Source organism: Aspergillus clavatus, genomic scaffold (genome assembly GCF_000002715.2).
Source record: "Aspergillus clavatus NRRL 1 1099423829804 genomic scaffold, whole genome shotgun sequence".
NCBI lineage: Eukaryota > Fungi > Ascomycota > Eurotiomycetes > Eurotiales > Aspergillaceae > Aspergillus > Aspergillus clavatus.
The window spans coordinates 509,609-534,602 of NW_001517095.1; the positions used below are offsets into that span (position 1 = coordinate 509,609).

At 56.0% G+C, this 24,994-nt stretch overlaps 10 protein-coding genes across 10 annotated transcripts, besides 10 other annotated features; 6 read left to right on the plus strand and 4 right to left on the minus strand.

The window, feature by feature from the left end:
- Nucleotides 1-266: 266 nt before the first annotated feature.
- Nucleotides 267-1,548, plus strand: ACLA_096930 (biotin synthase; the record flags this gene model as incomplete). Its single annotated transcript, XM_001270183.1, has 2 exons — nt 267-482; nt 565-1,548. 2 exons carry the CDS (start codon nt 267-269, stop codon nt 1,546-1,548), a joined length of 1,200 nt encoding a protein of 399 aa, XP_001270184.1.
- Nucleotides 1,549-2,105: 557 nt separating this feature from the next.
- Nucleotides 2,106-5,501, minus strand: ACLA_096940 (putative mRNA-nucleus export ATPase (Elf1); the record flags this gene model as incomplete). The annotated part of the gene is made up of 2 exons (XM_001270184.1): nt 2,106-2,163; nt 2,233-5,501. The coding sequence occupies 2 exons, from the start codon at nt 5,499-5,501 to the stop codon at nt 2,106-2,108; spliced, it is 3,327 nt and encodes a 1,108-aa protein (XP_001270185.1).
- A 550-nt stretch (nt 5,502-6,051) lies between these two features.
- Nucleotides 6,052-6,084: a microsatellite.
- A 325-nt stretch (nt 6,085-6,409) lies between these two features.
- Nucleotides 6,410-6,443: a microsatellite.
- Nucleotides 6,444-7,003: 560 nt separating this feature from the next.
- On the plus strand, nt 7,004-8,604 carry mcsA (putative citrate synthase Cit1; the record flags this gene model as incomplete). The annotated part of the gene is made up of 3 exons (XM_001270185.1): nt 7,004-7,051; nt 7,197-8,348; nt 8,404-8,604. The coding sequence occupies 3 exons, from the start codon at nt 7,004-7,006 to the stop codon at nt 8,602-8,604; spliced, it is 1,401 nt and encodes a 466-aa protein (XP_001270186.1).
- Nucleotides 8,605-8,618: 14 nt separating this feature from the next.
- Nucleotides 8,619-8,652: a microsatellite.
- Nucleotides 8,653-9,137: 485 nt separating this feature from the next.
- On the minus strand, nt 9,138-11,248 carry ACLA_096960 (putative very-long-chain acyl-CoA synthetase family protein (CefD1); the record flags this gene model as incomplete). The annotated part of the gene is made up of 4 exons (XM_001270186.1): nt 9,138-9,555; nt 9,652-10,993; nt 11,044-11,172; nt 11,239-11,248. The coding sequence occupies 4 exons, from the start codon at nt 11,246-11,248 to the stop codon at nt 9,138-9,140; spliced, it is 1,899 nt and encodes a 632-aa protein (XP_001270187.1).
- Nucleotides 9,606-9,630: a microsatellite.
- Nucleotides 9,606-9,631: a microsatellite.
- A 691-nt stretch (nt 11,249-11,939) lies between the features above and the next one.
- ACLA_096970 (putative choline transport protein Ctr) lies at nt 11,940-13,566 on the plus strand (the record flags this gene model as incomplete). The annotated part of the gene is made up of 2 exons (XM_001270187.1): nt 11,940-13,353; nt 13,403-13,566. The coding sequence occupies 2 exons, from the start codon at nt 11,940-11,942 to the stop codon at nt 13,564-13,566; spliced, it is 1,578 nt and encodes a 525-aa protein (XP_001270188.1).
- Nucleotides 13,567-13,576: 10 nt separating this feature from the next.
- Nucleotides 13,577-13,598: a microsatellite.
- A 675-nt stretch (nt 13,599-14,273) lies between these two features.
- Nucleotides 14,274-17,640, plus strand: ACLA_096980 (beta-glucosidase; the record flags this gene model as incomplete). Its single annotated transcript, XM_001270188.1, has 4 exons — nt 14,274-14,882; nt 14,963-15,134; nt 15,185-17,340; nt 17,425-17,640. 4 exons carry the CDS (start codon nt 14,274-14,276, stop codon nt 17,638-17,640), a joined length of 3,153 nt encoding a protein of 1,050 aa, XP_001270189.1.
- A 989-nt stretch (nt 17,641-18,629) lies between these two features.
- ACLA_096990 (putative IgE-binding protein) lies at nt 18,630-19,281 on the plus strand (the record flags this gene model as incomplete). Its single annotated transcript, XM_001270189.1, has 2 exons — nt 18,630-18,887; nt 18,958-19,281. 2 exons carry the CDS (start codon nt 18,630-18,632, stop codon nt 19,279-19,281), a joined length of 582 nt encoding a protein of 193 aa, XP_001270190.1.
- A 1,356-nt stretch (nt 19,282-20,637) lies between these two features.
- ACLA_097000 (uncharacterized protein) lies at nt 20,638-21,127 on the plus strand (the record flags this gene model as incomplete). The annotated part of the gene is made up of 2 exons (XM_001270190.1): nt 20,638-20,676; nt 20,750-21,127. 2 exons carry the CDS (start codon nt 20,638-20,640, stop codon nt 21,125-21,127), a joined length of 417 nt encoding a protein of 138 aa, XP_001270191.1.
- Nucleotides 21,128-21,533: 406 nt separating this feature from the next.
- On the minus strand, nt 21,534-22,388 carry ACLA_097010 (uncharacterized protein; the record flags this gene model as incomplete). Its single annotated transcript, XM_001270191.1, has 2 exons — nt 21,534-21,944; nt 22,266-22,388. 2 exons carry the CDS (start codon nt 22,386-22,388, stop codon nt 21,534-21,536), a joined length of 534 nt encoding a protein of 177 aa, XP_001270192.1.
- Nucleotides 22,090-22,111: a microsatellite.
- A 369-nt stretch (nt 22,389-22,757) lies between the features above and the next one.
- On the minus strand, nt 22,758-24,594 carry ACLA_097020 (malate synthase; the record flags this gene model as incomplete). Its single annotated transcript, XM_001270192.1, has 4 exons — nt 22,758-23,036; nt 23,090-23,443; nt 23,533-24,158; nt 24,234-24,594. The coding sequence occupies 4 exons, from the start codon at nt 24,592-24,594 to the stop codon at nt 22,758-22,760; spliced, it is 1,620 nt and encodes a 539-aa protein (XP_001270193.1).
- Nucleotides 23,470-23,512: a microsatellite.
- Nucleotides 23,470-23,520: a microsatellite.
- Nucleotides 23,471-23,509: a microsatellite.
- Nucleotides 24,595-24,994: the final 400 nt, after the last annotated feature.

Sequence of the window (24,994 nt, forward strand, 5' to 3'; positions counted from 1 at the left end):
CTCCTACGACTACGAGTGACTCGGTGCCCCTCCTCTCTCCCGCTTTCGTCGTCGATTCCCCGAGGTAAACACAAGAGTTAGAGAAGAGACTAGAGACGCTGGGCGATTTTTCTCGTCTCGTCCTCCGGTTTTCATCCTCCCGTCCTCTATCTATCCCTCACCGATAGGCGATAAAAATAATAATAATAATATTTCTGAGCTCTGATAGCTTCTCTCTCGCTCACCATCCCACCTCCGCCATCCAACTTCCCACCTCCACTTCCACCATGTCGCTGTCTCTCTCACGGTCCCTTCCCAGGGCCCTTCTGAAGAGGTCCTATGGCACCGTGCAAGCTCCTCCCAGCGCTGCCTCCCTCGCAGCCAACCGTATCTCTCCCGCTCTCCAGGAAGCCACCGCCGCAACCGCCCCGCGCACCAACTGGTCGCGCGAAGAGGTGCAGCAAGTCTATGAGACGCCATTGAACCAATTGACCTATGCTGCGGTGCGTGTTCCCCCATGTTTTTTACGTCCATCGGATTGGACTTTGACTTGGATCATAGCTGATGACTTAAAAAAAAAATTAGGCTATCGTCCACCGTCGCTTCCATGACCCCGCCGCCATCCAAATGTGCACGCTGATGAACATCAAAACCGGCGGCTGCAGCGAAGACTGCTCGTACTGCGCGCAATCCTCGCGGTACACGACAGGGCTGAAAGCCACGAAGATGAGCCCCGTCGACGAAGTGCTCAAGGCGGCCCGCATCGCCAAAGACAACGGCAGCACGCGGTTCTGCATGGGCGCCGCCTGGCGCGACATGCGCGGCCGCAAGACCAGCCTGAAGAACATCAAAGAGATGGTGTCGGGCGTGCGCGGCATGGGCATGGAGGTGTGCGTGACGCTGGGCATGATCGACGAGACGCAGGCCAAGGAGCTCAAGGACGCCGGCCTCACCGCGTACAACCACAACCTCGACACCTCGCGCGAGTTCTACCCGTCCATCATCTCGACGCGCTCCTACGACGAGCGCCTGCAGACGCTCGCCCGCGTCCGCGACGCCGGCATCAACGTCTGCTCGGGCGGCATCCTCGGCCTCGGCGAGGCGGACGCCGACCGCATCGGCCTCCTCCACACCGTCGCCAACCTCCCCGCCCACCCGGAGTCCTTCCCCGTCAACGCCCTCGTCCCCATCAAGGGCACCCCGCTCGGCGACCGCAAGATGATCTCCTTCGACAAGCTGCTGCGCACCGTCGCCACCGCCCGCATCGTCCTCCCCGCCACCATCGTCCGCCTCGCCGCCGGCCGCATCTCCCTCTCCGAGGAGCAGCAGGTCGCCTGCTTCATGGCCGGCGCCAACGCCGTCTTCACCGGCGAGAAGATGCTCACCACCGACTGCAACGGCTGGGACGAGGACCGCGAGATGTTCGACCGCTGGGGCTTCTACCCCATGCGGAGCTTCGAGAAGGAGGCTGCCGCGCAGCTCCAGCCCCAGCCCCAGGAGGCCGTCAACAAGACCGAGTCTGTTGCCCAGGAGATTGCTTCTGCTGCGCCGGCCGCAGCGAGCTCGTAAATAGCTCCTTGGAAAGGGAAAGGTTGGAGATTGAGCTCTATACACAAGAATCTCCAATGAAGCATGATTAGTCACTTCCAACCTTCCAACCCCTGTAGATGTAGTTGCAGATGCAGTTCAGTATCCGTAGATGAACATGGGTGTATGTCGAGGGCTTGAGGCAGTACACGAGAGATTCATAGTCCACACCTCTGGTTCTCTTTGCTCTCAAGTCACTTGATTCCGGAATGTCTAGCTCTGAAATAAAACAATGTCAACACCACTCCTACTTGAGACCGGGCGATACAAGATGGGACAAGCTATCATAGACAACATTATCAATGCCAAAAACACACTTTTAGGAAAAAGTTCATCTATGTTCATTGTCCATCTATGTACTAAACAATGCATTCCCCAAACCGAAATAAACACCCGGACCATCTATGGCAAAAACAAACAGACAAAATGCCCCACGTAACAAAAAAAAAAAAATGAATAGAAATCGAATCATAACGCTCATATGTAGATGCATGAGAGAACCATCTTCATGGCAAATTTCAAGGCGGGCATGCTGCACTCTAATCGGCCTCGTCGTCGGTGTCCACGGGCTTGGGGGTACCCTTGGGAGAGTTCAACCTATTTGCAAGTTAGCTTTTCTGTTGGCAACAACGTAGTTTGGGGAATTTGGGGGCGGGGGGTGCCTACCATTCCAGGTGACGCAGTCTGCGACGCACTTCGCGCTCCTTGACCTGGGCACGAGTCATCTTCTTCTTCTTGCGGGCCTTGAACTTCAGCTCGCCCTGGTCCTCGGCACCGGAGTTGACGGCCGAGGGGACGGCGCTCGTGGCGGCCGAGTTGGCCACGGTGCTGCCGGGCTGCGGGGAGTTGGCTGCGCTGTCTTCGAAGCGGTCGAGGGCCACCGCGTTGTTGGTCCGCGCCACGATGCGACCGTCGGCGATGTGGAGCTGCTCCGGGCACAGGGCGCCCACGAACTCTTCGTTGTGAGAAATCATGACCACACCGCCCTTGAAGTCACGGATGGCCACGGCGAGACCGCCGAGGGAGTCGCGGTCCAAGAAGTTGGTAGGTTCGTCCAGCACCAGCAGATGCGGGTTGTTCCACATGGCACCGGCCAGGACGACCTTGACCTTCTGACCACCGGAAAGACCGGAGATCTGGTTGTGATTGGCGATCTCAGGGTCCAGCCCGATATCCTCAAAATGCTTCGAGATGGTCTTGGGGTCGAGGATCCGGAAACCGAGACCCTCACGGGAGGCTTCGTGATCGTCAAACTCCTGGATGAGCTTGAAGAAGCCCAACTCGATCATGGTCTCCCGCGAAATCATGGTGTTGTGCTTGGGGAGCAGACCCACCCACTTGATCTCGTACTGGAAGGTCTTCTTCCACTTCTGACGACCCATGATGGCCTCGATGCGGCGCGGCCCTCTACCGTCCCCAAGGTCAACAGGCTTCTCCATCTGAGCCTTCTCCGCGTCGGTCAGAATGCGGGTCTGCTTCAGGAAGACCTCCCGGTCGTCACCGTTCGCATAACGCCATTGCAGGTACTGACTGGGGGTCTTCTCCAGATGCATCTCCACGTGCTCAAGAGCGTGCTGCTTGATATAACCGATACGCAGGTTGGGATGCTTCTCAACCTTGCCGGTCTGGGGGACCGTTTCGCCGGTCAGCATCTTGATGAAGGTCGATTTACCGGCACCGTTGCCACCGATGATGGCAACGCGGGACGATAACGTCAGCGAGAGGGACGCGTCGGTCAGAGACGGCTTGCTCGCGCCAGGATAGGTGAACGAGCAATTCGTCATACGGAGAATGGAGCGGGTGTTCGACTTGATACCGGAGAGAATGCCGGGCGCAGGGAACTTGAACTGAACCATGCTGGCGGACAGGGTGTAGTAGCTCTTGGCCTCGGGCTTCTGCTTGACAAACGCCGCGAGATTGCCCTTGTAATTCACCAGCTTCTTTCCTTCGTAATGGTAGATATCCGTGCAAACCTCGTCTAGGAATCCGGAGTCGTGACTGACGATCAAACTGGTGATGTCGGTGTGCTTCTTCAGATACTCCTGCAGCCACTTGACGTTGGCAACATCCAGATGGTTAGTAGGTTCGTCCAGAAGCAACACGTCGGCCTTCATGAGCATGGCGCGGGCCAAAGCGAGCTTCATCTTCCAACCACCCGACAGCGAGCCAACCCGCTGGTTCTGTCTGCCTTCCGGGCCATCGGTGAAACCGAACTCGAGGAGAACCTGGCTGATGTGCTCCTGCCCAGCCTCGGCAATCTTGGGGTCCTTCGAGACGTACTCGATGATGCTCAGATCGGCATCTTCGCCCTGGTTGTGCTCTACGAAGCAGGTCCGGACCACATCCTGGGGAGGGAATCCTTCCAGCTTCTCGTTGGCGATGCTGCGCATCAGAGTGGACTTGCCGGCACCGTTCCGGCCACAGAGACCGTAGCGGTGACCCTTCAGGAGACGAAGGTTGGTGTGCGACAGCAAAAGCATGCCACCGTAGGCCAGGGAGAAGTTGGCGTTGACAATTTCCACCTCGTTGGGGTCGTCGGGGATGGGCTTGCCGAACTTGCGGTGGTCCTCCTCGATGAAATGCTCCTGAACGGCCGACGCAACGACGGTGTGCTTATCATCCGCGAGGAACCCACTGAGATAAGGGCCGATGCAAGCAGGGATGCGGTCGTGCATTCTGGAGTTGACGTCTTCGCGCACCATCTCGGCAATGTAGCTCTTGCTCAGCTCGAACAGGGTCTTTTCGTCCGCCACGGCCAGGCCGCCGTTCTCCTGAATCTTCGCGGTAAGAACAGCGAGGACTTCTTCGGCGGTCGTCTTCGCGATGGAGCCCGAGGCGAGGCTGCTATCACCCATCGCTTTCTCGATCACGTCCATGGCACGGGTGGCGAGCTCCCGGACCTCGGGAAGCGAGGCGCGGTCCTTGACGGCCTGAACACCGGGCTTGAGCTTGGGCAGGAAAGTGCGCGCTTCGGCAGGGTCATGGACGAGTTTCGTGAGATTCTCCACGACGACCACGGTACGGCGAAGAGTCTCCTGGGGGGTGGTGGGGGCATTGAGAGAGCGTTCCAGCAGGGGGGTCAGAAGGGCGAGCACGGGAGATGCCACGATGGCGACGAAGGTGGTCTGGGACAGCGCATGGATCGCTTTCTGCAGAGTCTGTTCGGAGGGCTTCTCCATGGTCTCGATCAGCAGGGGGATCCGGGGAGCCACGTCGTCGTTATCCAACAGGGTGGTGAGCGCGGTCATGGTCTTGCTGGCCTGCTTGGCGACCTCGTTCTTGAGGTCGTGCATGCCCGACTCCACCAGGGGAATCAGCTCCTTCAGGGTCTTGCCCATCGAGTTGCGCAGAAGATCCTTCTGACGCTCCTCCTCCATGGTTCCCTGGCCGATCTGGGCGCGGACAGCCATCTTCTCTAGGAGAGCATAGGCGCCGACGAAGCCCTGCCACTTACCCGTGCTCTTGTTGAGGTAGGCAGAGATGGCGGGAATCAGAGCGTTGACCATCGACTCGGGCTTCAGGCAAGCGAACAGAGCATCGATGGCGTACTGCGCGGCATCACGCACGACGGCGCCCTTATCGGCCAAGGCGTCAAGGGCAACGTTCAGGACACCGCCATCCTGGAGGAGAAAGACGACCTCGCTCAGGGGGTGTTCTTGGGGGAAACGCTCGAAGAGAGCGCCAAGAATCAACATAGCGCTTTCCCGTCGGGCACCATCTTTCTTATCTCCCGCCGCCTTTTTCAGCTCGGGGAGGATGTTGTATCTGCGAAAGCCGAAGGCTCCGACACTCTGGATGAGCAGGTTGGTCAGAGCGTACGAGGCATCGAGGGACAGCTGTGAAGTTTCGGCCGTGAAAATTGTATTCATAAGCGAGGAGACCTCCTCGACGGTGGGAGGCACTCCGGAGGGAGTCTTCGAAACGGCGATAGGCATGGCGGCGGTTTCGGAATGAGGCATTATCTCGTGGGGATTTGGGGGAAGAGTGGAGAGGAGTCGAACGACGACAATTTCTTTTTCTTTTTTTCCTTCTGTCGCTCGTCGACTGGAACAGGTACTGGGAGTCCCTTTTGATTCAGATGATAGTGGGGGGTATATAGAGCGGGTGAATTAGGAGACTGCCCTTCCCCGGGAGGACAAGAGAATCTAAGAATCTAAGAAAAAAGAAAAAAAGAAGACCAGCACAAGGTCTTGGGGTATAGCAAAAGGAAATCAAAGCAACAACGACGATGAAAGCAAAGAAAAGGGAGACGAAGCCCGAGAGAATAATTCAAGGCTGGTGATGAGATGCGAGAGAAGAAAAAAAGACCCCGCCCAACTTCTTTCGATTAACAGAAAAATTTCGTTTTCTGTCAGCCACCTCAGAATGGAATCTCTGCCTGAGGCGAAGAGGACCTAGGGGGAGCCAATGAGAATTCACCGCCTGAACTGGAGGAGCAGTGATTGGATGAGCGTTATCGGGTGGCTGATGTGGCTGATAAACCAACAGCCACCGTAAACCAGCCACAGTACACCAGCCATAGACTGTGGCTGACACAGTCTGTGGCGTTATTTCTGCCTCAGTCATCCTAAATCCTGCCTCAGGCACCATTTACCCCGGTCCGCAAGGCTTGGCAGTGCCCCATCAGCCTCTCCACTGTATAGTGTATACTGTATACATTAATACACTTAACATGACAGGAGGTAATAAGAATAGATCTAATAATAATAGAAGAAGACATGTAAAGAATATAGTATTATATCTACAGCTGTATATAGTAGAATATCTCAGCAGTGCAATCTCCTCTGGTGTGTTGACTCGCCCACTCTCCAACAGTGGATGCTTACCCCAGACTACGGAGTACTAACTATAAGTCTATAACTCATAAGTCTATAACTAAGCAGTAACCACGAATACCCGGTTGCCCCTCCTGGGATAGCCGACTGTCGTTGTTTGTCCAAAGACCACAAACAATCATTCCATTCAGAAGACTTTGACAAAAGAGTAGATTGACCCTCTATCTCATCTTTCTGGATCACCCTACTCAACTCAAATCCAACTCAAACCATCCTTTTCACCGACTATCGGTGTCTCTCAGCGCCTGCTGATCCCGCCGACCGCCAACTCCGCATGCAGCCGCTCTGTTTTGCCTCGGTCGTTTTGGTTGACCGTCTGAGAGCCAGAGTGGACAGGGACCAGGAGTGAGTTAGCCAGTGTGACGGACTGACTACGGTATCAAGATCAACTAGTTGCCTTCACCCCTTGTCTTCCCCTCCGCGGTCAACCGGAACGACGTGATCAGTAGTGTTCACGATCAACACGTCCTGTTACTGATTTCTCCCGGTGTCCCTGTCTCCCTCTCTTCTGCTCCTCTATTTATCCTCACTGTGTGAAAAACCCGCTGTCCAACTTCCTCTCAAGCATATTATCTTTCACTAGAATCTCCCCCGCATACACAATGGTTTTGGCAATGAGATCAACACGCCATGCTTCCAAGCTGGCTCAGGTGAGCAAAAAATCCATCTGAATGCGGCCAGACACTTGTCTATTTATCTCATCTCACCTCATCTCATATTCAAAGAAAGAAAGAAAAAAAAAAGGAAAAAAACAAAACAAAAAGAAATGAACTAATGCTTCCTGTATCGATGTAGGCTGCTCGCTCATTGACTCTGAACAATGCCCGCAGATACTCGACGACCGAACCCGATCTCAAGACGGCCCTCAAGGCGGTCATCCCCGCCAAACGGGAATTGTTCAAGCAGGTCAAGGAGCGTGGGGATGAGGTTATTGGCGAGCTCAAGGTGGCCAGTGTCATTGGTGGCATGCGTGGTCTCAAGTCCATGGTCTGGGAGGGCTCGGTGCTGGACCCGGAAGAGGGCATCCGCTTCCACGGTAAGACCATCAAGGATTGCCAGAAGGAGCTGCCCAAGGGCACCTCCGGCACCGAGATGCTGCCTGAGGCCATGTTCTGGCTACTATTGACGGGCCAGGTGCCGTCGACCGCCCAGGTGCGTGCCTTCTCGCGGGAGCTGGCTGAGCAGTCCCATCTGCCCCAGCACATCCTGGACCTGATCAAGTCGTTCCCCCGCTCCATGCACCCCATGACCCAGCTGTCCATTGCCGTGGCCGCCCTCAACACCGAGTCCAAGTTCGCGAAGGCGTATGAGAAGGGCCTCAACAAGGCCGACTACTGGGAGCCGACCTTTGACGACAGCATCTCGCTGCTGGCCAAGATCCCCCGTGTCGCCGCGCTGGTCTTCCGCCCCGACGAGATCGACGTCGTCGGCACCCAGGCCCTGGACGCCACCCAGGATTGGTCGCACAACTTTGCCGTCCTTCTGGGCAAGGGTGGCCAGGAGCACCAGGACTTCCACGACCTGCTGCGTCTCTATCTCGCCCTGCACGGCGACCACGAGGGCGGCAACGTCTCCGCGCACGCTACTCACCTGGTCGGCAGCGCCCTCAGTGACCCGTTCCTCAGCTACAGCGCCGGCTTGCTGGGTCTCGCTGGCCCGCTGCACGGCCTCGCCGCCCAGGAGGTGCTGCGCTGGATCCTGGCCATGCAGGACAAGATCGGCACCAAATTCACGGATGAGGAAGTCCGTACCTACCTCTGGGATACGCTCAAGTCCGGCCGAGTGGTGCCTGGCTACGGCCACGGCGTCCTGCGCAAGCCCGACCCGCGCTTCCAGGCCCTTATGGACTTTGCTGCCACCCGCCCTGACGTCCAGGCCAACCCGGTCTTCCAGCTGGTCAAGAAGAACTCGGAGATTGCACCTGGCGTGCTGACTGAGCACGGAAAGGTACCCCTTCTCCTTTCTTCAATGACACATGATCCCCGTACTAATATGGCTATAGACGAAGAACCCTCACCCCAACGTCGACGCTGCCTCTGGTGTTCTGTTCTACCACTATGGCTTCCAGCAACCCTTGTACTACACCGTCACCTTCGGTGTCAGCCGTGCTCTCGGCCCCCTGGCGCAGCTCATCTGGGACCGCGCTCTGGGTCTGCCCATCGAGCGCCCCAAGAGCATCAACCTGCTGGGTCTGAAGAAATAAGCACCAGACTCAACAAAGAAAACAAAAAAAGAAAAAAGAAAAAAGAAAATTTCAAGACTATGACCGAGACGAACTGATTTGAGCGGCCTGTATTGCGTGACCTTGTCCGATATTCTCTGCCATTGCTTTTTTGTCTCTTTGCTGTATTGAGTACGAAGTGCCGCTATGTCGTGTGTACTAGGGATCAGATAGAATTTATTAGACTTGACGTGCTTGGCTTGTAACTGATACTGTAGTCTGACGATGTGTATTACTACGTATGACTTTACTGACTGTTGCGCTAACCTACGCCTCTCGCTGGTATCATCTATGCAACACAAACGAGAACGCCCATCCGAAGTCACAGCCCACTCCTCCGAACCCACACTTGTAACCGCAGAGAAGGTGACCTCGATAGGCTGCAACCTCTCCGTACGCGCGGGCTGCGTGGATATGCTCGATTCATGGCACTCCCAATGACCTGCATTACACGGCAACAGCCTCTCCGTCTACATTCGCTACAATCGATCCAAGAATAAGCCCCATCCCAGCCATCACAGACGCGCCCTCCCGGCACTCAACTCCTCCCATTCCTCCTGGCCAAACTCGACATACTCCTCCATCCCCGGCGGAAGCCAGTAGAACCGATTCTCTCGCCCCTCCACCACCTTCGTCCCGATCTTGTCCGGATCCACGCCCTCTTCGCGCAGCGGCACCTTGTCCTGCTTGTGGTTGTGGATGTGCGTCGACGTGTCCACGATGCGCAGGAACACAGGGACCGCATACTTGGGCAGCCGCGCACGCGCGAACGCCGCGAGCCCGCGGAAGTCGAGCGCGCCCTTGGCCTCGGGCGTGAGCTGCAGCGCGGCGCAGCCGGCGCGGCCTTCATGGTGGGGGATCAGCACGCCGTAGACGTTGGCCTCTTGCACGCCGGGATACTGGCCGATGACCTCGGCGACTTCGGCGGTTGCGCTGGAGAACGCCCGCGCCTGGTTAGCCTGGGGATGCTCTGGCGAGGAGGGTTTTTTTTTTTTTTTTTTTTTTTTTTGCAGGGCAGTTGAGACTTACACGTTTTCTGATTTCCAGCGGAAGGTATCGCCCAGCCGGTCGAGGAAGTACCACCGGCCGTCGGTCTGGCGATGCAGTGCGTCGCCGGAGCGGTACCACAGATCACCCTTTTTGAAGACGTCGCGCAGGAATTTCTTGGAGGTGGCGTCCGCGTTGCGCCAGTAGCCCTGGAAGGCCTGCTCGGTGGGCACGCTGACGAGGATCTCGCCGCCCTTGTCGTACGGCGCGCGGACCGCGAGTCCCGTCTGCGGATCGCGCAGCACATCGCCTGTGTCGGGATCGATGGCCACTGGCACGAAGGTGTTGTGCATGACCGCGCGCATGACCAGGCCGTGGTGGCCGACGCTCCCCGCCGTGAACGGGCCCTTGTTGTAGTTGAACAGCCCGAAGATTCCCTCGGTGCTATTGAAGAACTCGCCCACGTTGGAGACCCCGAACCGCTCGCGGAATCTCTCCCAGATATCCGGCCGTAGCCCGTTGCCGTACATACAGCGGACGTTGTGGTTGCGGTCGTCGGCGGAGGGCGGTGCCGCGAGCAGGTAGCGCGCGACTTCGCCGACGTAGACGAATGTCGTGGCTCTGGAGTCGCGGATGTCGCGCCAGAACTGGCGCACGCTGAACTTTTTCCCGAGTGCAATGGCCACGCCTGTCGTGAGGCATATCATCATCGCAATCGCGGAGGTGCCGTGGTACAGCGGCATGCAGCTGTACCAGATATCGCCACCGGGGCCTTCGGTGTCTTCCATCGCGCCACGGCGGACATAGAGGGTGCTGTAGAGTCGCGACATGGTAAAGGCGCATCCTTTTGGCATGCCGGTGGTGCCGGACGTGTATAGCAGAATGCTGGGATATTCGCCTGACATGTCCAGGGCGAGATCCTTGGCTGGCCTCGTGGTCGGGAACGTTGACAGGAGCGATGTCAGTGTCGGCCCTAGATACATGAGTTCCATCCCCAGTTGTCCTTCAAGAGACCCCTTGCACTCCTCAATTCGTGCGCGACAGTCCTCATCGTCGTCGACCAGGACCAGCTTGGCGCCGCCGATCTTGAGACAATGCACCAAGGCGTCTCCAGCGAGATTGTAGTTGATCGCCGCGGGCGCACATCCTATGCTCCAAAGACCGAGCCACGCACAAACAAACTCGGCCCGATTCTGAAGGTAAAACGCTACCAGATCACCCTTCTTCACCCCCTTGGCGAGGAAGAAATGCGCGTACTGACAGGCGAGATTCTGCACGTCACGATAGGTATAGACTTTCTCCCGGGTCCACAGGCAGACCATATCCGGGTACTTCTTTACTGTCTGCAGAAAGATAAACCAAACATTGCCGCGGCCCTGAGCGGCTGTTTTTGTCGGTCAGTCTTGCTGTGTTGGCAGGGTGCGAGGCACGTACCGGCATGTTCGTAGGACCGAATGCTCTTCCGCGCGAGGCGCAAAGACGAGATATCCTTGGCTATGTGGAATTTGGCATTCAAGTAAGCTGCCAGTGTAACTCCACCGGCTGCGGCTGCTGCTGCGACGCCTGGCGCGAGTTAGTTTATTACTACTCTGGAACATCTACAGCTGTGGAGATGCGGATCAGACTTACCGAAACTCATCTTGATAGTAGAGTAGGTCTTACAGGGCCAATATCGATAGTATCAAGCAAGATCCATGAGCAGAGTAGAAACTAGCCGTGGGAGCTGCACCCAATTCAATATAAAAAAACAAGCCTGCTGTTTTGCCGACGGGCTCTCAGTGCATCCTCGGTTCATGCAGCTTCTCCGCATCGCATCGATCACTGGATCTTCCGTAGCATAGCACCCCAGGGTGGAGTTAGGAATGCTGGGAGTCTCCTCGGAATATATCCAAGATCTCAATGGAGTACAGAGTATAATGGTTTGAAATCGCATTGTGTATGTTGCTTCTGAGAGTGCAGTCCAGCAAGTTCAGATGGCTGAGAGGTCTCTTCCAGGAGTTGAATTGGCGGAAGAAACCAGTTGGCGAGCGCCAGATGGTGGCCTTAGGCAGGAGACTGTCTTCCATCTTACAGAGTACGAGGACTTCACATCTCACTTGCTTCCAGAATCACTCTTTATGCCCAGCAGATACTGGACTCTGCCTTATGCTTCCATCTCATCTTAAGAATTTCCGCTAAGCAAAGACCCCATGCTGATGGTGCCTTGTTGTTTTCAATATCTCTTACTGCTGTGCACAATGACCCCTGGTGACTAACCTAGGCCAAATGGGATGGACCGCAATTCAATTACTAGCATGACACTCGCAAGAGAACCCATCTCAAACTTGAAAATGCCAAAATCTAAAGCAAACCAGGTGACTCTCGCGCCTGCAATCATCGATAGTGATAACAACGATGCACGGAGGCTGGCTGAGATGGGCTACAGCCAGAACATGGCGCGCAACTTCTCCGTGCTCTCGTTGTTAGGCGTTGCGTTCTCCCTGGCGAACTCGTGGTTCGGTGTATCCGCCTCTCTCATCACGGGTATCAAGTCCGGCGGGACGGCGTTGACTATCTATGGTATCCCGTGGATCGCCGTGATTTCGACATGCGTTGGCGTCTCACTGTCGGAGTTGGCCTCGGCCATGCCAAACAGTGGTGGACAGTACTTCTGGGCCGGCGAGCTGGCTCCGCGGAGGTACGCAAGCTTCGCTGCGTACCTGACAGGCTGGCTGGCATGGTCTGGGGCCATCTTCACCTGCGCCAGCGTAGCGCTGAGCCTGGCCACCGCGTGCGTGGGAATGTGGCAGCTCTCGCACCCGGAGTTTGTGATCCAGCCGTGGCATGCGGTGGTCGCGTACGAAGCAATCAATCTCTTTGCGTTCTGCTTCAACTGCGTGGGCAAGGTGCTGCCGGCGGTCGCCACGACGACCCTGTACGTCTCTCTGGTCTCGTTCGCCGTGATCCTCATCACCGTGCCCACAGCGGTGCCGACGCACGCACCGGCGCGTTTCGTCTTCGGGCACTTTGTCAACTCGACCGGATGGCTCTCGGACGAGCTCGCGTTCCTGGTCGGCCTGATCAATCCCAACTGGATCTTCGCCTGCCTGGACTCGGCGACCCACCTTGCGGAGGAAGTCATCCACCCCGAACGAAGCATCCCCATCGCCATCCTGTGCACGGTGCTGATTGGATTCCTGACGTCCTGGACCTACTGCATCTCCATGTTCTTCAGCGTCAGCAGCCTCAATGAGATCCTGAACACCCCTACCCGCGTCCCTATCTTGGCGCTGTACTACCAGGCCCTTCAAAGCAGGCTCGGCGCTATCGTCCTCGAGTCCCTGGTCCTGATCACCGGACTCGGCTGCCTGATCGCCTGCCACACCTGGCAATCACGACTGTGCTGGTCATTCGCGCGCGACCACGGCCTTCCGTTGTCTACTATTTTCGCTCGGGTACATCCCCGCCTGGACGTGCCCTTGCACGCGCACGGCGCGAGCTGCGCCGTCGTGGCGCTGCTGGGACTGCTGTATTTGGGTTCGTCAACTGCATTCAATAGCATGGTTACCGCGTGCATCGTGCTTCTGTACGCCTCGTACGTGGTCCCAATCGTGTGTCTTCTCCACCGGGGCCGGGAGAGCATTGAGCATGGACCATTCTGGCTAGGGCGGGTCGGCCAGATGTGCAACTATGGAGTGTTGCTCTGGACGGCGTTCTGCCTGGTAGTATATTCCTTTCCGGCAGAGTATCCGGTGACTGCAGAGAGTATGTATCCCTTTTCGCTTTCTAAGCTAAATAACTAATTGAGATTTAGATATGAACTATGTATGTGTGGTGTATGCTGTGGTCGGGATAGTCATTGCAGGGGATTGGTTTCTTCGTGGTCGACACGAGTTCCGTGGTCAGACCACGCGACAGCCTGCGATTGAAGAGTATGCTCCTATATTGTCCACGGAGGATGATCCTCCGTGCCAATGAAGACATCGTGGTGTGTGTGTGTGTGTGTGTGTTTTGCTCATCTGCTGGGACCATATGTGACGCGTGACCAAACGTGTATCTCGGGTGAATTGCTCCCACTACGGTTCAGTGTGTTTCATTGCTCCTGAAGAACAAGTATTACGGTCACCGGTGTCTAGACTACTACCCGCACGCCCCTCAAGAAACCTAGATGCCGGTTCGAAGAATGCGGCATACTCGGTACCTACTCTTCGGTGTCCTGTCCTGTCATTTTCGAGCCAGGATCGTGTAGATGACCACTAGATAACCTGTGAGCCATCTGCTTCTGCTGAAACAAGCACAACACTAGCAGGGGTTCTATTGATCCTAGGGGTCTTTCTGCCCGCCATCGCAGCCATCATATTCATGCCTCCAAGCGTAGTGCTGTAGACTGTAGAGTCTGTCCACCCCCGGAATTGACTGTGTGCACTGCCAATCACGGCTTCTGATTGGCCCGCTGCAACTCTCCACCGCGTCGGCCTCAGATTTCAGGACTCCAATGTTCAACATGAAATCATTCCGATCTGAACTGATCAACTCCTTTTCTTTCTCCTGAAACGAAACTCCTGCTTCTTTCGACGCCCTCCGTACTCTCTTTATCTTAATCTAGTCATTCCTTTCCTCCTTACCTCTATTCAGACTGCCCCGAATATCTAATCAATGCCAACCCTCACCTGAACCAAGGCACCATGCCTCCCCCAGATTCCAACCCCGGGAGCTTCAGGGACCACCTCAAGCACGACAACAAAAACAACAACAGCTCCACCACGTCAAAAGGCAAACAGCGCTACACACCCCTCCACGACTCCATTCCCGAGGAAATCGCCTCCCCCCGCTCCGCATCCGCATCCTCCTCCTTCGATCTCGACCCCGACCTCGAGAACCAAAGCCGGAATGACTACAAGCTCCGGCCCCTCGCACGCAGCAGCAGCACCAACGGCGGCCACAATTACTCCACCGCATACATCCCCGTCATCCGCGACGAGGGCGACGACGTCGAGACCTACCTCGATAGCATCACCGAGGCCGAGCAGGAGCTCCTCTCGCTCTCGAAGCAGTATGACTTCGCCGACGACTCGGACGACTTCGACTCGGACGACGACGCGGCGCTGCGCCGCAAGGTGCAGAAGCAGGAGCAGAGGCGCCGACGGGAGCGACTAAAGGCCAAGGTGTGGACGCCGGTGAAGTACGCGCGCATCTGGCGGCGGACGCTGGTCGTTGTCATCGTTGCGCTGGCCCTGCTGGTTTGGGGATTTTTGAGATTTACGGCGGCGCAGAGGCAGGGGCCGAAGGTGTGGGTGAGTTTAAATGTCTTTGGCGCGTTTGGGTTTGAATGGGGGGTGGGGGCTAGAAGTGACGGTGCTGACTCTTGTTTTAGCCGATGTTGCCGTCCGATTCGTGGTTTCCGTCACCGAAGGGTGGGACGCTCAAGCACTGGGAGGAAAGCTACAGGAAAGCGCAGAGTCTGGTGCGGAATATGACTCTGATTGAGAAGGTCAATATTACCACGGGGACGGGCTGGCAAATGGGGATGTGTGTTGGGAATACTGGTATGCGCGTCGTGCCATGAATTGCATTTGATAATGGCTGATTGTTCTAGGTCCCGCCGAGCTTGTCAAATTCCCCTCGCTGTGCTTACAGGATGGCCCTCAAGGACTTCGATATGCGGACCATGTGACCGCCTTTCCGGCGGGTATTACCACGGGGTCTACCTGGAACAGAACACTTATGCGCGAGCGGGGCATCGCCATGGGACGGGAAGCTAGGTTGAAGGGAGTCAATGTCCTGCTGGGCCCGTCGATCGGCCCCATTGGGATGATGCCCGCTGGTGGCCGTAATTGGGAAGGTTTCGGCTCCGACCCCGTGCTTCAGGGCGTTGCGGCGGCGGAAACCATCCGTGGCATCCAGAGCAACGGGGTGATGGCGACGGCGAAGCATTTCCTGATGAACGAGCAGGAGCACTTCCGGCAACCTTTCGAGTGGGGGATTTCGACCGCACTGTCCTCGAATGTCGGCGACCGTGCACTCCACGAGGTATTCGCATGGCCGTTTGCCGAGAGCATTCGAGCGGATGTGGCCAGTGTCATGTGCTCTTACCAAATGGTCAATAACAGCCACGCCTGCGAGAACAGTAAACTTTTGAATGGCATTCTCAAGGATGAATTAGGCTTCCAGGGTTTTGTGCAGTCGGACTGGCTGGCCCAGCGATCTGGCATCAACAGCGCCCTGGGCGGTCTTGACATGAGCATGCCTGGAGATGGTCTGCATTGGACGGACGGTAAGTCGCTTTGGGGCAGGGAGTTAACCAGAGCCGTCCTCAATACATCGATCCCCATGGAGCGACTGAACGACATGGTCACCCGGATTGTGGCTGCATGGTACCAATTTGAGCAGGACGAATGGGAACGACCGCCTCCGGAAGGCAATGGTGGCCCGAATTTCTCGTCCTGGACCGGCGGTGATGTTGGTTGGCTGCACGCTGGAAGCAACGATGGGTTGTATGCCGTTGTCAACCAGTACATAGATGCTCAAGGTACAGGGCCGGAGGCACATAGTATCATTGCTAGAAAGGTTGCAGCTGAGGGCACTGTCCTGCTGAAAAATGTGGACCACACGCTGCCCCTGTCGCGTAACGCATCGGGTCCTTCTGGGGTCATGCGTGTTGGGATCTACGGTGACGATGCTGGTCCAGCTCAGGGGCCCAACGCGTGCCCTGATCGGGGTTGTAACCAGGGGACCCTTGCTACCGGCTGGGGTAGTGGGACCGTGGACTTCCCGTACCTCGTCAGTCCGCTCGAGGCTCTGGAGACCGCATGGAAGACGGAGGTGGAGATGACTGCGTTTTTGCGCAATGCCGTCATGCCCGCAGACGTCGCGGATAAAGATCTCTGCCTCGTCTTTGCGAACGCAGATTCAGGGGAAGGATTCATCTCCGCGGGCGGTATCCACGGCGACCGCAACGACCTCTTCCTGCAGAAGGGAGGTGATACACTGATCCGTACTGTGGCGAGCCACTGTGGTGAGGGGCAAGGGAAGACGGTGGTCGTGATACACGCGGTCGGTCCCGTCGTCATGGAGTCGTGGATCGACCTCCCGGGCGTGCATGCTGTCCTTCTCGCGAATCTGCCCGGCCAGGAGAGCGGCAACGCGCTGATGGACGTGCTCTTTGGAGACGTCGATGCGAGCGGACGTCTGCCGTATACCATTGGCAAGAGCCTGGAAGAGTATGGGACCGAAGCGCAGGTCCTGTATGAGCCCAACGCGCCCGTGCCGCAGGTGGACCTTCTGGATGCGCTGTTCATTGACTACCGACACTTCGACCAATATAACATCACCCCGCGCTTTGAGTTCGGGTTCGGCCTGTCGTACACCACGTTTAAACTGAAAGATCTCCATGTCCGGTCGCTGCAGTCGAAGTCCCGGTCGCCAGCTGCTCGACCTGCGGCTGCGGTTTCGCCGCCCGAGTACAATACTACTCTGCCGGATCCTGCCTTGGCGCTTTTCCCGCCTGGCTTCCAGCCTGTGTACAAGTACATCTACCCCTACCTTCCGAGCTTGGACGGGACGGCCCCGGCCAACTACTCCTACTATCCGAAGGATTATAACCAGACGCAAGGGCCCTCCCCCGCTGGAGGTGGTGCAGGCGGCAATCCGGCGCTGTTCCAAGAAATGGCCAGCGTCTCCGTCCAGGTGCAGAATACCGGAGACCGCAAGGGACAGGAGGTGGTGCAGGTGTATGTCTCGTTTCCATCGGACGTGACGGAGGACGGCGACTGGGTGGAGGTGGAAGATCCCGACGCGCCATCCAAGGACGGAGAGAAGGTCACGAGGAAGCAGCAGGAGAAGGTGAAGATCGATTTCCCGGAACGCGTGTTGCGCAACTTCACCAAGGTCGAGCTGGAGCCCGGCGAGCGACGCGAGGTGCAGATGACGCTCAGCCGCAAAGATCTGAGTTACTGGAGCGTGCGCGAGCAGAACTGGGTGATGCCCGACGGCGATTTCCAGATCTGGGTGGGACGAAGCTCGCGCGATCTGCCGTTACAGGCGAAGTACTGAGCTGGGCTGAGAAGATTCGACCGCGAGCCTCAACCCTATCTATAATAGCTATCTACAAACCGTTTGCTTCTTGTAGAAACAGAGATATGACGCGGAATAGACACACAAAGCATGCGATGGGAATAACTACCTATCTATAGGAATAATGATTACTGACTCGCAACTCTTCCAGTGGATCAGTGGCGCTGCCAAGCTGAACGGTCAGAAGTCGGCACCGAAATCGATAGAATACTAGTTAACTAGTTACTTCCTTGACCTTGTGGATTGTCTCTGATGGGGCATCAGGAGACACTATCGGACCCTGCGCCAATAATGTCTGGTACACCCTGAAGCCATTCACGCCACGACCAGAAAAGGGCTTGATCCGAGACACGGAGTGGAGTCCTGTCGATCACGACTCTGAAGTCCGCAGTTCCGCACTCTTCAGTGATCAGTCCTGCTCTGGGACTGTTCTGCCTATTTTTGTCGTCTGGAACAGTCTCGTGTTTATCACTGTGTGTTTTAACCAAGCCGCGTGGGCAAGGATGCTGGGTCGTGGTAGTGGGATCAACCGTCTATCTGTTTCAGACTTTCAGCACCTCTGCCGGCCAAAGTCAGTTTATCACCTCTCCTCTTATCTCGGGGAAGACTCTGGAGAGGGTGGATTTGCGCGACTTCAGATCGGCCAGAGCGAAGTGGAGTTGGATTGTCTGAGAAGATTCCCCGATGGAGCTGCGTTTGAGACTCGAGACGGAGAAGTTTTTTTTCTCCCCTTCGTGTCTTCACTCTCCCATCGTCCCATGGTTTCATGCTCGGTTTTATCTGTGCTGATCAGACTGGGTTTACCTTGATCTTTGGATACCTTGGTCCGTGTTGTATCCAGTTGAACTGCGCCCTATATAACCTCCATCGCCTCTCGTCTTCGACTTTCTTCCCTACAACAACATCAGCAGAACCCATCAATTGAATCAGTCTTCTAAGTCTCTCGATCAAAAAAACAACCAATCACCATGAAGATCTCCGCCCTTCTGGCCCTCCTGCCTCTGGCCTCTGCCGCCTCCATCCCGGCCCGCAGCACCAACGCCAACAGCAAATTCTCCATCATGTCCGCTCGCTCTGGCTCCCCCGTGCATCTGCTGCCTATGAACGCTGTCCATGGTAGCTTCTGGCTCGGCGAGTCGCCCTCCACCTACTGCCCGGAGAACATCGAGGAGCTCGGCGCCTGCCCCCCTGGCACCTCGACCCGTTTCGCCAGCGAGACCGCACTGGTATGTCCCTGTGCCTTCCTTCCCCTTCCCCATTCCCTCCCACCTATCCACATACTAACACTCAACCCAGGATGTCGTCGTCCCCGGCGGCCAGCGGATCTACATCGATCCCCGCGGCGCCCTGCGTTTCACCCAGGCACACTCGGCCTACATTCCCCCCGGCTCGTCCATGGGTCCCTTCACCTACACTCCTGGCCCGCACTTCGGCCAGTTCTCGTACACGGGCCAGGGCGCCTCGGGCTTCCTGGCTTGCCCCCGCAGCAATGGCACCGCCACCCACTGGCAGGTGTATGGTTCTGCTGCCAACGTGACAGCCTCGCAGGGATGTCTGGGCTTTGATGCCCTTGCTGTGCCGACCAACTCTACCGGCGCTGCTGCTTGGGAGTATATCTAAACGATGAATGATGTGAATGGAGGGAGAGTGGTTGGAGTGAGATGAGGAGGAGGAGATAGCGGGGGTGGGGGGGTGTGTATAGTGGTGGGATTGCGGGACGATTGCCATCCGGTTGTGAGTTGTATGTTTATAATTAAAGGTGATTAAGAAAGATTAGTGACGCGGATTGAGGTCTTGCCTGGGTGTGTAGGTGTGTATCTGAAGGGCGTTATTGCGTACTACAGAGTAGGGGTATCCTATTCGATGCTGTGGTAAGTACGCATCTAGTCGCCTGCCCTGGCACTATCATATATAGAGATTATACCACCTATATTTCCTCTCAAGGCCAGGGAATCAAAGACGCAAACCTAGCCCTCCACCATACCACGGTGGGCGGGGAGGCGGTACAAGGACGCCAACGATAGTGGATGGCAGCAGGGTTCATTCCTCGAAGACAGATAGATAGATAGCCACTCGGAGTCCGATGATTCCACTGTGCGGGGGGGGGCTTCTATGAGTGAAGCTGATCATGCAACCGGTGATATCGCTCCCAGCTCTTGCTTGAGGCGGAGTGATGCTGCTCTGTGATCCGGTCGGATGAGAGAGCTGGTGCAATCGCGGGAAGCAGTTCAAATAGCTCGTGGCTCCCTCCGGAAGATGGCACCAAAACCGTCGCATGAGGAGGCCGTTGTTGCTCAGATTACCCAGAAACGGGTCAAGTGGGGGGGGAGTAGCATCTTCTCAACAACAGCAAATGGAGTGATAGTGTTTGAATCTGGACAACCAGGGGGCTGAGATGATTACCTCCACTTAGTGTCTTCAATACGCCCAGGGACTGCATATCAGCAATGGTGGTCGGAAGAACCCTCACTGCCACTGCGTAATGGCGATAGGTAGCTAGCTCTCTGGAATATCCGGCGTGGGGTTCCAGAAGCTCAGATGAGTACCGCTCAACGCCAGCAAGGAGTGCATCAACAGGTCATCGTCGATCGCCAAGGGGAATAGCAAATTCAAAAACGGGTTGTCTGCCTGCCCCTGGTAAAGTGGACAGATGGGCTCCAGTCTCGGCAACCTAATGTGATAGTACGATGCTAGAGGCTCGGGTCAGAGCCCGTGGCCGGGAGAGCGGCGTCCAAGGACGCCATCGAGTGAGACGGTGCAATGATGCATAGATCGGACAGAAGATTGCCATCACCTGCTTCTAGGTAGTGATTGGTGGCGGTAATCTCAAGGCCTTGAGGAGAGCTGTTCTGGCACGGAGCCCCCATAGTGCTGTCTGTTGAGAAGCAGGTGTGCCAGAGACCCCTCGGCGTAGGGGCCCTTTTGTCCCTAAGGGGGCCTATCACGCGTCAAATGGCTGCGTGTACATCTGATATAATGTGCTTTACTCTTGTCGGACTTCTTCTTCCGACGCCGGTAGGTTAGGCACCCAGTCGTGGAGAGTCAAAGAAGGCACCAGCTAACTTTCGTTGCTACTGTCTGAAACCAGGTGCCCATTCGTCCGCACGGTCTATGGCCAGGGAGCTTCCGCCGGGATCGCTCTACCACTCGACCCCGGTTATGTCGATCGAGCAATGTCCAAATACTGGGCTCTTCACTGTGCGATCCTCGAACGGGGCGGTCTGTCATTGAGATGGAGGGGTCCAAAGCAGAGTTCCTCGGTGGTGCGCCCTGCCCGGTGTCACCACCGGGCCTGCTCACTGAATTCGGCGCGCGCGCACTTCGAGAGCCCCATGAGAACGTGCATTTCGTGGGGACGGAGACGTCGACTGAGTGGAAGGGATACATGAAGCGAACCATTCGGTCTGGGGGCCGGGATGCCAATGAGGTGATCAGGGACCTGCAGCAATCGAGTTTGAATGGATAGCATATGGACTGTATACCCTTTACTAAATGTTTCAACATATGCATCAGGGCCTTCTGACCTGGTCGAGGTGATGGATACTTGAACGTGTCTGTCTACAACCCTAGGGAGCTACAACCGCACGCTACGAAAGGTCTCTACTCCGTGAGAATACAATAAAACAGATCATGTCGAACCGAATCTCCATTAAATCCCTGTCTATGCAACTCCAAATGCCCCAAGGAAACTTCACCCAACGCGAAAAGCCGAACCAAAAGGGAAAACATACCTGACCAGACAAGGTACCGAATCAACCATCACACACACGCACACACGGAAGCGCAACTTGTCAGCACACACCCTCTCTCTCCAAATTCAAACAGCGGAGGACATACCAAACCAGACAACGAAGCCCCAGGAACTCCCTCCCTCACCGGAATCCCATCGCCGGCTTCTGGCCCGCATGGCCAACACTGCTGGCCATCTCATTCTCCAACCGGTTCTGCAGATCGTCAGTAGCCAGTCCGAACAGAGTCTTCTCGTCAAGGATGTCCGACGCACAGTCAAAGTCGTACCAGACGCCTCCGGCAGACGTCCGGTCCCAGTTTGGGGCCAGGCTTGCGTGCCCCCGCGCGATGGACTCGATCATCGCGCCCAGCAGCTGGAAGTCGCTGCCGAAGGTCCCCACGAGGGGGATCCAGACCCACCAGGTCCGCTGGCCCTCTTGGTTGGGCCGGTATCCTGTCTGGTACAGGACACAGCTGTCCTCGTCCAGCTCGGTGGTTGTCATTGGGTTGACAAAGTTTCCGTTGTATGCCATTGCGTTGGCTTCTTGAGGTTTCTAGACGGGAGAGGTAGAGGTGTCGGAGTAGAGATTGGTGGTGAAGTAGAATTTGATGAGGGTTTTAGAAGATAGTGGTAGAAGCGTAAAAGGGAAGTTGTTCTTGTAGTGGTGATGTTGGGATTGTAGAAGCAGGAGATTGAGAATGATGATGATGATGATGATGAAGAAGAAGAACCATTCTACCCCCCTTCCACCTCCCTTTTATATCCCAAAAGCAACCGACAAGATACAGGCACTCAACCCCCAGAACAAGACCCTCTACCAGCATCACAAAGCCATTCAAGACATCAAGCACAATGCCTTCAAAATGAGACACACCGTCTCCCACAGAGAGCACAAGACACAAGAACCAAGACATTCAGCCTGTCTAAGAGAGAGTATACAAAGAGGAATTGTCTTGCCGTATGAGACAGGTTGAAAGAGCAATATATTAATGGTCATTGTGGGACAATGGCGTTTTGTTTTTGTTGGAGAGTGAAACGGGGTCTTTGTGAGGATAATGAGCTTTGTCGGGAATAATGGGATTCAGGCTAAGACAAGGGGAGTTGGTTCTTTATGAATGAGGCTTTGGCTGTGTCCAGTTGCTTTTTGTTGACTTATCTCTGGTGGAGTGTGTATTCTTTCATCATTGTGAATGTATTGTTTTGCTAGACATTGACGGAACTACTACTCGAGCAAGCAATACTGATACTACAGCAAAAAAAAACATTACGGTCTGTAATGAAGAAAACCAAGAATTGATATGCTAATGCAACTCGAATGTACAGTACAAGGGGGAATCATCAATCATGCAAACTCACTCCGCCACGCTCACAGTTTCGACGCAGTGCCGGGGGTCGAGATCTCGTTGTACAGCAGGCTGGTCAGGAAATCCGCATAGGCCTCACCGGTGATCTGGCCGGCGAAGTAGCGGGCCGCGAGCTGGAACTTGTTGCCCTTGGGGCCCTTGGCAGCGAGGCTGTCGGCCTGCTCCTGCAGCAGACGCAGGGCGTAGGCCTTGTCGATCTTCTTGCCCTCGGAGGTGGTGACCTGGTGGTAGACCCACTGCCAGAGCTGGGAGCGGGACACCTCGGCGGTAGCAGCGTCCTCCTATTTCTTGTTAGTCTGGGGGGGAAACGAAAAGGGAACGAAGGCAGACGTACCATCAGGTAGTTGATGGGGATGCAGCCGACACCACGGAGCCAGCCCTCCATGTAGGAGAGACCGATGTTCAGGTTCTTGCGGATACCGTCCTCGGTAATCTTGCCGGGCACGTTGGTGTTGAGCAGGTCGTTGGCGGTGATGCTGACGTCCTCGCGGCGGACGAAGAGCTGATTGGGGGTGGGCATGTACTTGTTGAAGACGTCGGAGGCAATGGAGGCGAGAGCGGGGTGAGCGACCCAGGTACCGTCGTGGCCGGCACGGACCTCACGCAGCTTGTCGGCACGGACGTTCTCCATAGCCTTGTCGTTGGCCGCGGCGTTGTCCTTGATAGGGATCTGAGCAGCCATACCACCCTGTTGCTGTTAGTATAGTTTTTTTTAAAAAAATAAAAAATAAAAAATAAAAAATAAAAAAAAAAAAAAACAAGAAACTAGGGTCTTACCATAGCGTGGACACCACGGCGATGGCAGGTCTTGATGAGGAGCTTGACGTAGGAATCCATGAACGGAACGGTCATGGTGACATCGGAGCGATCGGGGAGGACAAAGTTGGGGTGCTTGCGGAACTTCTTGATGAAGGAGAAGATGTAATCCCAACGGCCGCAGTTGAGACCGGAGCTGTGGTCCCGCAGCTCGTAGATGATCTCGTCCATCTCGAAGGCGGCGGTGATGGTCTCAATCAGGACGGTACCACGGATGGTGCCGCGGGGCATGCCAATGTAGTCCTGAGCGAGGTTAAAGGCATCGTTCCAGAGTCTAGCCTCGAGGTGAGACTCCATCTTGGGCAGGTAGAAGTAAGGGCCGTGGCCGCGGGCGACGAGCTCCTTGGCGTTGTGGAAGAAGTAGAGACCAAAGTCGAACAGAGAGCCGGAGATGGGCTCGCCATCGACGGTGAAGTGCTTCTCATCCAGATGCCAGCCGCGAGCACGAGCAATCAGGGTGGGGAGGTTGCGGTCGGTGCGGAGTTTGTACTCCTTGTTTCCTTGCTTGAAGTCGATCTGGCGGCGGATGGCATCGTACAGGTTGACCTGGCCGTTGATCATGTTCTCCCAGGTGGGGGCGCTCGAATCTATCTCAATCAGTACAAGACCCCCTTTGCAGATTCAGGTCCGCGCAGAATGGGGGAAAAAAAAGAAATACACACCCTCGAAATCAGCCATGTAAGTCCAGACATCCGCATTCAACGCGTTCACAACCATCTTGCGGTCCGTGGGACCAGTGATCTCCACGCGACGGTCAACGAGACCGGGGGCAGGAGGAGCACCCTTCCAGGCGTCATTCTCGCGAATGTGCTTGGTCTCGGGAAGGAAATCGGGCAGATGGCCCTTATCGATCTCGGCCTGGCGGTCGATCCGGCGCTGGAGCAGGACTTTGCGGGTGGAGTTGAAGGTGCGGTGGAGGATGGCGAGGAAAGCGCAGGCTTCCTTGGTGAGGATCTTGCGGTGCTCGTTGTTCACGGCGCCCAGGATGGCGACATCCTTGAGCTGTACCTCGATTTGGCTCATGGTTGCTATCAGTTCTCTTATCTTATCTCGATAAGTTTTGATGCGCGGGGGAGGGGGGGATTTGTTGGAATAAAAGATGGGGAGAATCAGAAAATCACCCAGGAAAGCGTTCAGGAAAGGAGGGAAAGAAGAAATAAACAACGACAGCCGTCTAGACCAGAGGATATATAACCTGGGATCGCAAGCGATCCCTCTCCCATCTGGTAGGGACACACCCGCTCGGGAGGAACATCGGAGTCGACGTCAGAACGATGAACACAACCGCGGCCCATTGGAAACAGTGACCAACCACGAGATGGCGTTGGACAAGCTTGCAGACCCATTCGGTAAGGTATTTTCAGACTCCCAGTGATCATGGAAGTTAGAGTTATGGGGGGAATGAATGGGTTTGCCCCTCCTG